This window comes from Elephas maximus, chromosome 22, assembly GCF_024166365.1.
Source record: "Elephas maximus indicus isolate mEleMax1 chromosome 22, mEleMax1 primary haplotype, whole genome shotgun sequence".
NCBI lineage: Eukaryota > Metazoa > Chordata > Mammalia > Proboscidea > Elephantidae > Elephas > Elephas maximus.
The window spans coordinates 7,431,835-7,443,856 of record NC_064840.1 but is presented as its reverse complement, the minus strand read 5'-3'; the positions used below and the strand labels follow the sequence as shown (position 1 = coordinate 7,443,856).

The 12,022-nt window shown below is 41.8% G+C and overlaps 1 protein-coding gene across 4 annotated transcripts in view; it reads left to right on the top strand.

Moving 5' to 3' along the window:
- The first annotated feature begins 870 nt into the window (after window positions 1-870).
- CCDC62 (coiled-coil domain containing 62) overlaps window positions 871-12,022 on the top strand; it is a 43,377-nt gene continuing 32,225 nt past the window's right edge. For all 4 annotated transcript variants that reach the window (XM_049866039.1, XM_049866041.1, XM_049866040.1 and 1 more), the window contains exons 1-5: window positions 871-1,076; window positions 4,712-4,904; window positions 6,125-6,291; window positions 7,421-7,522; window positions 9,918-10,089. In XM_049866039.1, coding sequence (XP_049721996.1) covers window positions 1,041-1,076; window positions 4,712-4,904; window positions 6,125-6,291; window positions 7,421-7,522; window positions 9,918-10,089 — 670 coding nt within the window. In that variant the 5' untranslated portion in view covers window positions 871-1,040. The remainder of the gene's footprint in view (window positions 1,077-4,711; window positions 4,905-6,124; window positions 6,292-7,420; window positions 7,523-9,917; window positions 10,090-12,022) is intronic.

Below are 12,022 nucleotides of genomic sequence, written 5' to 3'. Positions count from 1 at the left end.
CTGCGTCTTTTGATTTCTTGACTGCTTGCTTCCATGGCTGTTGATTGTGGATCCAAGTAAAATGAAATCCTTGACAACTTCAGTCTTTTCTCCGTTTATCATGATGTTGCTCATTGGTCCAGTTATGACGATTTTTGTTTTCTTTATGTTCAGGTACAGCCCACACTGAAGGCTGTGGTCTTTGATCTTCATTAGTAAGTGCTTCAAGTCCTTCTCACTTTCAGCAAGCAAGGTTGTGTGATTTGCATAACGTAGGTTGTTCATGAGCCTTCCTCCAATCCTGATGCCCGTTCCTCTTCATATCGTCCAGCTTCTTGATTTATTTGCTCAGTATACAGATTGAATAGGTACGGTGAAAGGATACAACCCTGACGCATACCTTTCCTGACTTTAAACCACTCAGTATCCCCTTGTTCTGTCCAAACAACTGCCTCTTGATCTATGTAAAGATTCCTCATGAGCACAATTAAGTGTTCTGGAATTCCCCTTCCTCACAGTGTTATCCATAGCTTATGATCCACACAGTCTCCTGTATTGAGCAACTCTACTGGGCACATAGAAATGCCTTCAATTTGTTAAGTCATTCACTGGGTATTGGCATAGAACTGGTTCTTTGAGGACCCAGCAGCGCTGGGGCTCTAAAACGTTAAAATCTCAGATTAAACCATTTGGGAGTCCCAGAGACACGGATGTGGAGGTTCAAGACGCGGGAGTAGAGCAGAGCGCGACCACAACCCCAAGGGAACCCCGAGTGGGAGCCCCGCCCCGAAGCCCCGCCCATCACGCCCCGCCCCCGCGACCAGCCCCGTCCCGCCCCCCCACACCCCCGGAGATCGCGCGAGAACTGGGTTGGCCCCTCCGCGACGCCGTAGGCCGGGCGGGCCTGGCACGTTTGAGTTGGGAAGGCGGTTTGTGGGCTCCCCTGGGCCGGCCAAGGGCGCGGGGCGCTGGGCTTGCCCCCGCCGCTCCGGGCGGCACGCCTATGGCGTTTCTAAGGTGACGCTGCCCACGCCGACCGTTCCCAGGGCGGAGGAACACCTATGAACTCTTCGGCGACCTTCCTCGCCAGCTGCCAGGTGAGCGGCCGCCGCGGGCGCCCGCCGGCTTCTCGGGCGCGTCCGGACACGAGTAAAGCGCTGGTCGCTTGAGAGAACAGTGCGTTTCGGCTAAATTCTAGTGTCTTTCTTTTTAAAGAGCGTGTTCTGCTTAAATTTGACACAGTGCACAAGTACCTGGCGTAAAAACTGAGCGTCATATCCGTCTGCCTAATCTGACAAACTAAAAGCTGTTACTCGGTCTAGGCGCCAAGACGCGAGTAGTAGGGGCTCACTTTTTCATGATGACACTTGGCATCTGTGAAGCTGCTTCTCTGTACCCCACATCGCTTGGTTTCCTCATTTCCTCACGACAAACTCCGTTATACAAAAAAGCCCTGAAATGGACTTACCCAGGGTTTTCCAGCTTGTTTTATTTTTTTTTATTGCGTTTATCAGTATATGATAAGATGAATATTTCTGGTATACTTGCTCTTTGCCTGTACATATACTAACATGTACGCTTGGCTCCCATGATTATTGCTCTATCCACTGCTCAGTAGTGTTTGCTGAGTGAGCAGGGGCAGATGACTCAATCAGCAAGGTGCACATGGGCTTATTTGTGTTTATTTACTAATCTGTAGTGACAGTTTCACATTTTTTCACCTCATCAAAGATTCTGCTGCCAGGAATGGCTGGCATCTGCCTCTCTCCCAACCCCACAGCACCTTCCTACAGAAGCTTCTTTTCAAAGTTCACATCCCTAACACGGACGGATTACCCAGTAAGCAAGGTAAACACAGCCCTATTTGTGCTTGCTTAATAATCTGTGGTGAAAACCATGTGAAATTGTTCACGGGAAAACTATGAAATTGTTCACTACAGATTAGTAAGTAAGCACAAGTAAGGCCATGCTTACCTTGCTTGTTGGGTAATCTGTTTCTGTGAGTAAGTGAATGAACAAATGAATGGCTTTCCCAAGACTGGAATCCACGTTTTGTGACTGGAAGTCAGCTGCCTTTGAATTCCATTTTGTTTTCACTAAAGTATGCTCAGTGACTAGTACCAAACCAAAACCAAACTCGTTGCCCTTGATTCTTACTCATTGTGATCCTATAGGACAGGGTAAAACTGCCCCATAGGGTTTCCAAGGAACTGCTGTTGGTTTTGAACTGCCGACCTTTTGGTTAGCAGCTGAGCTCTTAACCACTGCACCACCGGGCTCCTCAGTGACTAGTAAGCGACTGTAATTCATTCATCATTATAGTTTATTTACAAACCTTATTTTTCAAAAAGTAGAAATGATTATACCTAGGCCTCTGGTGAACTTTTTTAACTGTTGCCTTTAAGATCGAACTCTTAAAGTAACACTTTTAGTTCTTTATTTCATACCAGGGAACAGTATCATAATAATTTGAAATGTGATTTATAGTCTTTTAATAATAGTGTTTGTTGAATGCTTTTTATGTGCCAGGCCATGTGCTAAGTGCTGTACAGAGATTATCTTGCTTACTTCACACAGCAACCCTAAGGAGGTAAAAGTGCTGTTAATACCATTTAACCAGTGAGGGAAATGAGGCTTAGAGAAGTTAAGTAACTTAACCAAGGTCATATAGCCACTAAGTGGCTGATTTTTTTTTTTAATTGTGCTTTAAGTGAAAGTTTACAAATCAAGTCAGTCTCTCATACAAAACCTTATAGATACCTTGCTACATACTCGTAATTGCTCTCCCCTAATGAGACAGAGCATTCTTTCTCTCTACCCTGTGTTTCCGTGACCATTCAGCCAGCTTCTGTCCCCCTTGGCCTTCACATCTCCTCTCCAGACAGGAGCTCCACCCATAGCCTCATGTGTCTACTTGATCCAAGGAGCCCACTCCTCACCAGTATCATTTTCTGTCTTACACTCCAGTCCAATCCCTGTCTGAAGGGTTTGCTTGGGGAATGGTTCCTGTCTTGGGCTAACAGGAGATCTGGGGACCAGGACCTCTGGGATCCCTCTAGACTCAGTCAGACCATTAGGACTGGTCTTTTTACAGGAATTTGGGCTCTGTATTCCACTGCTCTCCTGCTCCTTCAGGGATTCTCTGTTGTGCTCCCTGTCATGGGAGTCATCGGTTGTAGCCGGGCACCATCTAGTCCTGGTGTCAGGCTGATGTAGTCTCTGATTTATGTGGCCCATTCTCATTCTTGGGCTCATACTTGTGTCTTTGGTATTTTTCATTCTCCTTTGCTCCATGTGTGTTGAGACCAACTGTTGCATCATAGGTGGCCACTTGCTAGCGCTTAAGACCCCAGACACCACTTTCCAAAATGGGATGCAGAATGTTTTCTTAGTAGTTTTTATTATGAGATAATTGCTATTTAAGTAACTCTAGTTGACCTAGATGTCCCCTGAAACCATGGTCCCCAATCCCGCCCCTGCTACGCTGACCTTCGAAGCATTTGGTTTATTGAGGAAACTTCTTTGCTTTTGGTTTAGTCCAGTTGTGCTGACCTCTCCTGTATTGTGTGTTGTCCTTCCCTTCACCTAATTCAGTTCTTGTCTAGTAGCTAGTTAGTTAATCCCCCTCTCCTTCCCTCCCTCCCCGCTACGTGGCTGATTCTTGGTTCACTCTTATGTTAGACTAATGTCCCTGCACTAAAACCAAAAACAAACCCGTTGCCATCGAGTCAATTCTGGCTCATAGTGACCCTATAGGACAGGGTAGAACTGTCCCCCAGAGTTTCCAAGGCTGTGATCTTGAAGGAAGCAAACTGCCTCACCTTTCTCTGTCAGAGCGGCTGGTGGATTCAAACTGCCGATCTTGTGGTTAGCAGTTGAGTGCTTAACCACTGTGCCACCAGGGCACCTTTTAAAGTTATAAATGCTTAAAAGGAATTCTTGCAGATAATTTCGTTAGGTGTGAACATGGCATCATGGTTATGCAAGAAATGTTCATTTTTAGGGATGCATACTGAAGTTTTTAAGGGTGAAATGTATTTTATCAATGAAGAAAACGGAAAATTGAAGCAGCTCTGGCAAAATCTTGACTCTAGGCAGTGAGGAGCATGTGGGAGTTTATTATACAAGCCTCTTGGTTTTTGTGTGTGTTTGAATTTTTTCCTTGCAAAAGTTATTTTTAATTAGGTATGTGGAGTTTGGACCAGGGACACTTTTAAATTGTCCTTGGTAGCTGGAGTGTAGATAGATGTTATATTTGACACTGTAAGATTTTTTTTTTAATAGACTAAAATTGCTATTCTTGAATAGAATTACTTAAATAGCAGTTATCTCATGTTTCCCTTCACTTAATTACTGCAGAATTGCAGGGGTAAGGTAGAGGATAGTATTGTTGATTGGTACAAGAAGAGAGTTCACAGCAAAGAAGATAAAATGCAGAAACAGGTTTATTTGTGGTTGGCCAGTAGAGGTTTTAGAAACAGAGTCCCACTTTTTAAGAGTGGTGTGTGTGTTAGGACAGAGACTGATAGGCAGGGTGCATGGTAGGTTTGAACTTGTTTAAATATACATAATTTTGATGCCCTGTTATTAACAGGGAATAAAACTTTGTTGATTTTTTCAAACTACTTCAAGTTGGCAGGAAAAGAAGATACAAGTATTTAGAAAATATGCTTTGGCTGATTTATGTTATTGATCAGTTTTCTTTTGATATAAAACCACTTTCCGTGTTTAGAACATCGGGTCAGAAGTTGAGATTTCCACTATTGAGAAACAGCGGAAAGAACTGCAGCTGCTAATCGGAGAATTAAAAGATCGAGATAGAGAGCTCAACGATATGGTCGCAGTACATCAAAGACAACTTCTTTCGTGGGAAGAGGATCGGCAGAAAGTGTTGACTTTGGAGGAACGTTGCAGCAAATTAGAAGGTCAGAAATATACTCAGCAGCATCTCTCATACACGTCTTTATGTGAGTACGTTTTTAGGGCTCCCAGGGAAGATAGAGAAGAAGTAGAGGACACAGCCCCTGCCATCTAGGAGTTTAGTCTAAATTAAGATAGAAGACTTACTAACACTCTCAATCAAACAGACAAATGTGAATTAAACTAGGGCCAACAAAGAACTTAGATTTAAAGAGGGTGCATCGGTTCTCATTCTTATTAGTAATTAAGGAAATGCAAATTAAAGCCGTAATGAGCTACTGTTTCCCATCTGCCAGACTGGCAGAAATTATTAGGTGATGGTAAAGATGTGGCGCTGAGGTACTCACACCCTGCCAAAGGGAGTATTGTTTGGCAAGAGACTTCTTTGCATGTCCTCTGGCCCATCAAGTCCACTTGCAGAAATATATTCACACTTTAATGTCCGTATGAATCAACTAAGGGTCTTGTTAAGCATAGCTTCTGATTCAGTAGGTCTGGGGCACATGTGTCTGCCTTTCCAACAAGTTCCTGGACCACACCAGTGCAGCTGGGCCAGGACCATATTCTGAGTAACAAGATTCTAGAGAAACTCGCATATATCCACCAAGATACAAGTACAGATATATTCTCAGCAGCATAGTCCGTAATGGCCACAAAGTGGAAACAACCCAGATAACCATCAATAGTGGAATGGATAAGTCAATTTTGGTATAATCATATAATAAATTATCATATATGTCAGTATTACGAGTACACAAACTGGGTTGCATGCAACAACATGGATGAATTTTAGGATTATAATCTTAAGCAAAAAAGGCAGAGAGAAGAATTCTTGGAGTCTAATTCCATTTGTATATGCTCGGAAAGCTGTATTTTTTAGGGTTAAAGGATAATAAAGTAAATTATTTAAGATCAGGATGGTGATCGAGAAGTAGAAATCAGAGCGGTTGTGTCCAGGAAGTGACGTGGAGGGACTTCCGGGCTACTGACAGTGGTACGGAGTACATGCATGTTCCCTTTGTGACTATTTGTTAAACTACACACAAACGAATTTTGTGACTTTTTTGTTTTTATGTGCATTTCACAATTTAAAAGGTTTTTAAAAAAAATTGTACTTTAAAAAGTTCATTAACACATTTTTACTTTTTAATCACGGGTTTTGAAAATAATGCATTTTAAGCTTCAGATTGGACCACAAATAAATTTTCGATGAAATTTCCCTCAGGTGAGCTACATAAAAGAAGTGAAATAATCAGGTCACTCATAAAGAAAGTAAAAAGCCTTGAATCGAATCAAAATGAATGCCAAATGGCTCTTCAAAAGACTCAACAACAACTTCAGGAAATGGCTCAGAAGGCAACCCATGCTTCTCTCCTCTCTGAAGACCTTGAGGTTCGTATTTTTTTTTTTTTTTATAAGCTTACCTTGTCCAAATTCTGTTTGTGCTTCAGTCATTGAAAAATTAGATTGAAATCAAATGTTTCCATTTAAAATGCATGTCTGTGTATGCAAGTGCACACATGCCTGCATCACAGTCTTGTGTTGATTGTACTGTTTTGGTTAGCTGCGCAGTGCTATCCTGCCTTAGAGATCAGGCTTCATTAAAACGTAGAGATTAATATCATCAGCTTTGAGTAGCTTCAAATTAATGCACTCTAAACTATTTCTTATCTGATGTGATAAATATCTGTGCTCATTAACAGCATATTGGGAATAGAATCTGTAAGACGGACTAGTTTTCTTGTTCTAACTAGTCAGTCATCAGATAGTTTTCGAGCTCATGCTTTATGAGAGGCACCGAGAGAAAGTCAGCTTATTTTGTGTTATATCTTTCATACTCTTGTTTCATAATGATAGTCATTATAGATCATGGTAATATAATGGGTCTTAATAATTCATAATAATATAGATTTGTAATGCTTTTTTTCTTGGAATACTATTTTAGACAGTTTCTGGCTATAAAATAAGTAAAAACTATTCTCGAATCTATATTGAATTAACAAATGGAAGATATAATTTTACGTCTGGTTGTTCTTTTTTTCCCGACCAGTAAACATATTGTGCACAAAATAGTAATATCAGACATAGTTCTGCCATTTAAAAAGACTTAGAAGTGCGAATACCTCAATATGAAGTTGTTTCAACATAGAGTGTAAAAAAAAAAAAATTGATGTTAACTAATATTCCTTTATTTCAGAGAAAGAAATCGCTTACTAATGCAATTCTCATTCGTTCATTCTCTCTTTTCTTCCCAGGCTAAAATTATACGTGAAATAGGCATGTTTGCAAACGTAACCAGTATAACTCAGTAGGGCAGTACAAGTATTGAGAGGATACTCGAGTTAATGGAAAAATAGATATTTGTGTTCCTTTTTAATGATTGCTTGCCTAGCCTACTTTGTTACTAAAAAAAAAGTTAAAATTAAAGTGGGGAAATTAGCACAGGTTATGGATGGTTGGTGATGGCAATGAAAGCTTTAAAATGACTCAATTAATATTTATTTTGTGTCTTCCCTTGTAGGCTAGAAACCTGAATCTCAGCAACACGTTAGTGGACCTTTCTGCCCAGGTAGGGCAGTTACAAGCTCGAGAACAGGCACTCACTACTATGATAAAGCTAAAGGTGAGTAAAAATAACAACACCTCCATTTGCCTGACCACTGGGTACGTTTAAAGTATATTCACATACAGTATCTTATTTAATTCCTATAGCAACCCAGAAAAGTAGCGCTATCAATATTCTCATTTTTTTTGTGTGTGTCTATTATTACACCAGCACCAGGCTGTTTTGATTCCTATGGCTATATAATGTTTTAAAATCAGGAAGTGTGAGTCCTCGTACTATGTTCTTCTCTTTCAACATTGCTTTAGCATTTCTGGGCCTCTTACCGTTCCATATAAAGTTGAGGACTGGTTTTTCCATTTCTGTAAAGAAGGCTGTTGGAATTTTGGTTGGGACTGCATTGAATCTATAGATCGCTTTGGGTAGTATTGACATCTTAACAATATTAAGTCTTCCAGTCCATAAACATGGAACATCTTTCCAGCTATAAAAAGTCGCCTTTAATCTTTTTCCGACAGTGTTTCATAATTTTCATTGTGTAAGTTGTTCTCATTTTTTAAATTCTCCTTTTAGAAATGAGGGAAACAAGTCGAACTTGATCTCTTCTGAGGTATTCATTATGAGGCCTCATGAAGTTTTTGGCAGTAAGATTGCTTCTTAATCCTCTTTAAAATGGAAATGAAAAACTGTTAGCAATCCAGCAGTTGATGTAGTCACTAAAATGTGATAAACAGTTACATTTCTTCTGCTATAGTACATGTCTTTGATACACATTATTTCATATGTAGAGTTGGTCAGTAAACCAAAAACCAAACCCGTTGCCATTGAGTCGATTCCGACTCTTAGTGACCCTGTAGGACAGAGTAGAGCTGCCCCATAGGGTTTCCAAGGCTATAATCCTTATGGATGCAGACTGCTACATCTTTTTTCCGTGGAGCCACTGGGTGGGCTTGAACCCCCAATCTTTTGGATAGCAGCCGAGTGCTTAACCATTGTGCCACCCAAAACAAAAAACCAAACCCGTTGCTGTCGAGTTGATTCCAACTCATAGCGACTCTATAGGACAGGGTGGAACTGCCCCATAAGGCTGCCAAGGCTGTACTCTTCACGGAAGCAGACTGCCACACCTTTCTCCTGCAGAGCAGCTGCGGGGTTTGAACTATGCTGACCTTTTGGTTGGCCGCCTGCCACTTAGGGGAATGATACTGATCTAATGGGAAGGTCTTGTGTCATTTTTCCCAGCACGTTAATATTTTGAAGAGATCAGTGGCAAGCTTTCTTAAAGAGAAGATATTAAAATCAGCCATCTTGTCTTAGGTCAAGCAGTGGCCAGCTTAGCGGCTTCAACAACTGCTATGATTTCTGTCAGAGCAAACCATCTGGCAAAGCTGTGAATACTAATGAAGATGCTACAAAGATACTTCCCTGAATTAAAAACAGACTGTACTCCCAGAATTAGATTTTTTATTTTGATGAAAATGGCCTCTATCAGAAGCAGATGCCTTCCAGGGCATACTTATTAAAGGAGGCAGCGTGAACCCCAGGCTTCAGGCTGGAAAGAATCGGCAGTGATGCTGGATGCAGATGCCAGGAGAGGCTTCACTGCTGTGCTGTGCTCATGAGGACTTCATCTGTACCACTTACTGGTCTGGTCACAAAGCTCCTTTGGTGTTTTAATGGTCTGTCCTGACCCGTGAGTCCTCCTAGTGTGAAATTTACAGGATGTGACTTTTCAGGGAGGTATAGCTGGTGTCATAGCGGTAATGCTGGTGCTTAGTCAGGGGTAGAACCTGCTAGTAATAGTTATTCCAGGAGAGTGGGTGAGGGAGAGAACTTTTGCTTATTATTTTTACGCATTTAGGTATTGTATGAATCGTTTTTCAACAAGCATACGCTTTTTTTTTGTAATTAAAACAACCACCTCAACAATGAGATTCTAGTTTGGGTGGCTATGCGATGAGGTCTTAGAATCTGTCATTTTAATAAGCTGAAAAGAAGAGGTGAAAGTGCTGAAGTGGTGTGCCATGGGGGCTTCATCTCTGTAATCCAGAGACTAATCCCACCCCACCCCCAAGGTCTGCCATCCCTCCTGTTGCTGTTACAAATAGTTGTCTTGTTTCACATTTTCTGAGAGACAGCAAGGTATAGTGGTTAAATGCGTGAGTCCTGGGGCCAGCTGGGTAGATTCAAATCCTGGCTCAATTACTTACCAGTTGTGTAAGCTTGGCTTAGTTACCTAGCCTTCCTGTGCCTGTTTTCTCGTCTGCCTTATGCTGATGATAATAGTACTTGCCTTATAGAGCTATTACGAAGATTAAAGAGGTTAATAGATGAAAAGTGTTTAAAACTAAACCTGGCACACAATGAGATTTTAATGAGTATAATTTTTTCTTATTGATTACTTGGAATTAAAAATCTAATAACAGCTTTTAAATTTGATTTTTTTTTTTTTAAGGACAAAGATATTATTGAGGCAGTCAATCACATTGCAGACTGTTCGGGTAAATTTAAACTGTTGGAACATGCATTGCGTGACGCCAAGATGATGGAGAATAGTATTGTGAAAGAAAAGCAGGATTATAAGCAGAAATTAAAAGCGCTTAAGGTTGAAATCGGTAAACTAAAAGGTAAGGAAGAGACATGCACTTAAGCATTTTACCTTGGGAATATGTTTCTTCATTTAGTGTCACCTATCACCTAATCTCATGATTCAGAGTGGTCTGTCACTGGCCTTAGGTCATCTTAGTTAACTATGCTGCTGTAACGGAAATACCACAGGTAGGTGGCTATAACAGACAGGAATTTATTTTCTCCAGTTAGGAGGCTAGAAGTCTGATTTCAGGGTATCGGCTCTAGGGGAAGGCTTTCTCTATCAGCTTCTGTTGCTTGGCAGTTTTCATGTGGCTTGACATCTGTCTTCCCTCATCTCTGCTTGCTTGCGTGATCTGCTTTTATATTTCAAAAGAGACTGATTTAAAACATACCCTACACTTGAATCCTGCTTTATTAACATCACAAAGAGAACCCATTCCCAAATAGCTTATAACCATAGGCATAGAGGCTAGGATTTACAACCCATATTTTGGGGGGAACACAATTCAATTGATAACAGGTCCTAACATGAAATGTCTCTTTCTTTTATATAGACTTATGCTGCAACTTTTGTGTTATAATCAGATAAATAACAGAGGAAGCTGTATAATGCATTATATATTTTTTAAAGTCCTACCTTAATTTAGAGGGTCATTGAAAAAGAGGAAGACTGATGATGAGATGGCTTGACATAGTGGCTGCAAGAATGTGCTCAAACATAGCAACGATTGTGAGGATGGCTCAGGACCAGGCAGTGTTTTGTTCTGTTTTTCATAGGGTCACCATGAGTCAGAACCAACTCGACAGCACTTAATAACATCAGTTAGCTATTGTTAGTAGTTCCTTTGGAACAAACAACAAGCATACTGAGTGACGTACAAGTGGAAACATTTGGAGGTCACATGGGAGTTGGCTGCTCTGGCCCAGCTAGGGCTGCTCCTCTTCCTCCCCACTGGTGGGCTAGCCTGGGCACTTCTTCCCGTGGGGATGGCAGGAGTTAAAGAGAGTAAGCAGGAGCCTGTGAGGACTCTTAAGATCTAGGGTTGGACCTACCATGGCATCACTTCTGCCTCATTCTGTTGGTCAGAGCAAGTCATGTGGCTGAACCCAAACCCACGCAATGGGACCTATACTCTGCCCTTTGTGGGAGGAATGGCGAAGTCACATGGCAAAATTACAGGCAGGGTTGCCATTGTTGTTGGGTGCCATTGAGTCAGTTCCTACTCTAGTGACCCCCACATGACAGAGTAGAACTGCTGCATAGGATTTTCTTGGCTGTAGTCTTGATTGGAGAAGATCACTGGGCCTTTCTCCTGCAGAGCGGCTGGGTGAGTTCGAACCATCAGCCTTTCAGTCAGCAGTCAATTGCTTAACCAGTATGCCCCCAGGGAGGGATGAGGAATTGCCACTCATAACACAGTTTCCCAGAGTGACATGTTTTTTTTGTTTTAATTCCCTGTTCTGTTCTCCTTTTCTACTTTGATTCTCACAGTAACTCCGTGATTCACTTCTTTCTGAGTAACGTAGCTCTTGAAGTTTTACAATGAAGGGAAGGCTGGGTGTACCAGGTGGGTTAGTGCTATACGCTGTGCCTGTCGTAGGGGTGATGGTGTAAAAACTTAAATTCAGCCACGAAAGGCACGGAACTAGGCCCGCTTTCCTCTGGCCTTCCCCCCGTTGTTCAGAGTCAGCCTTGGGGCCGAGAATTTGTCATATTAGTCTCCAGCCTGCCCCATAGCATCGCATTCTGCCATTGGTCATTGCAGTAGACAAGAAGATGGATTCTCACTGTGGAGGAACCGCCCTATAGGCAGTGACAAAAGGCACGGTGTGGTGGAAGTTATTCTCACCACTGCCCACAATGCGTGCCTGTGAGGCAGTGAGCTCTCCGTTACTGGGTGTAGTCAAGCAGAGGAGCATTGCGGAGAGGTCTCCTGCATTTGCCTGAACTAAATGGCCTTTTATGTT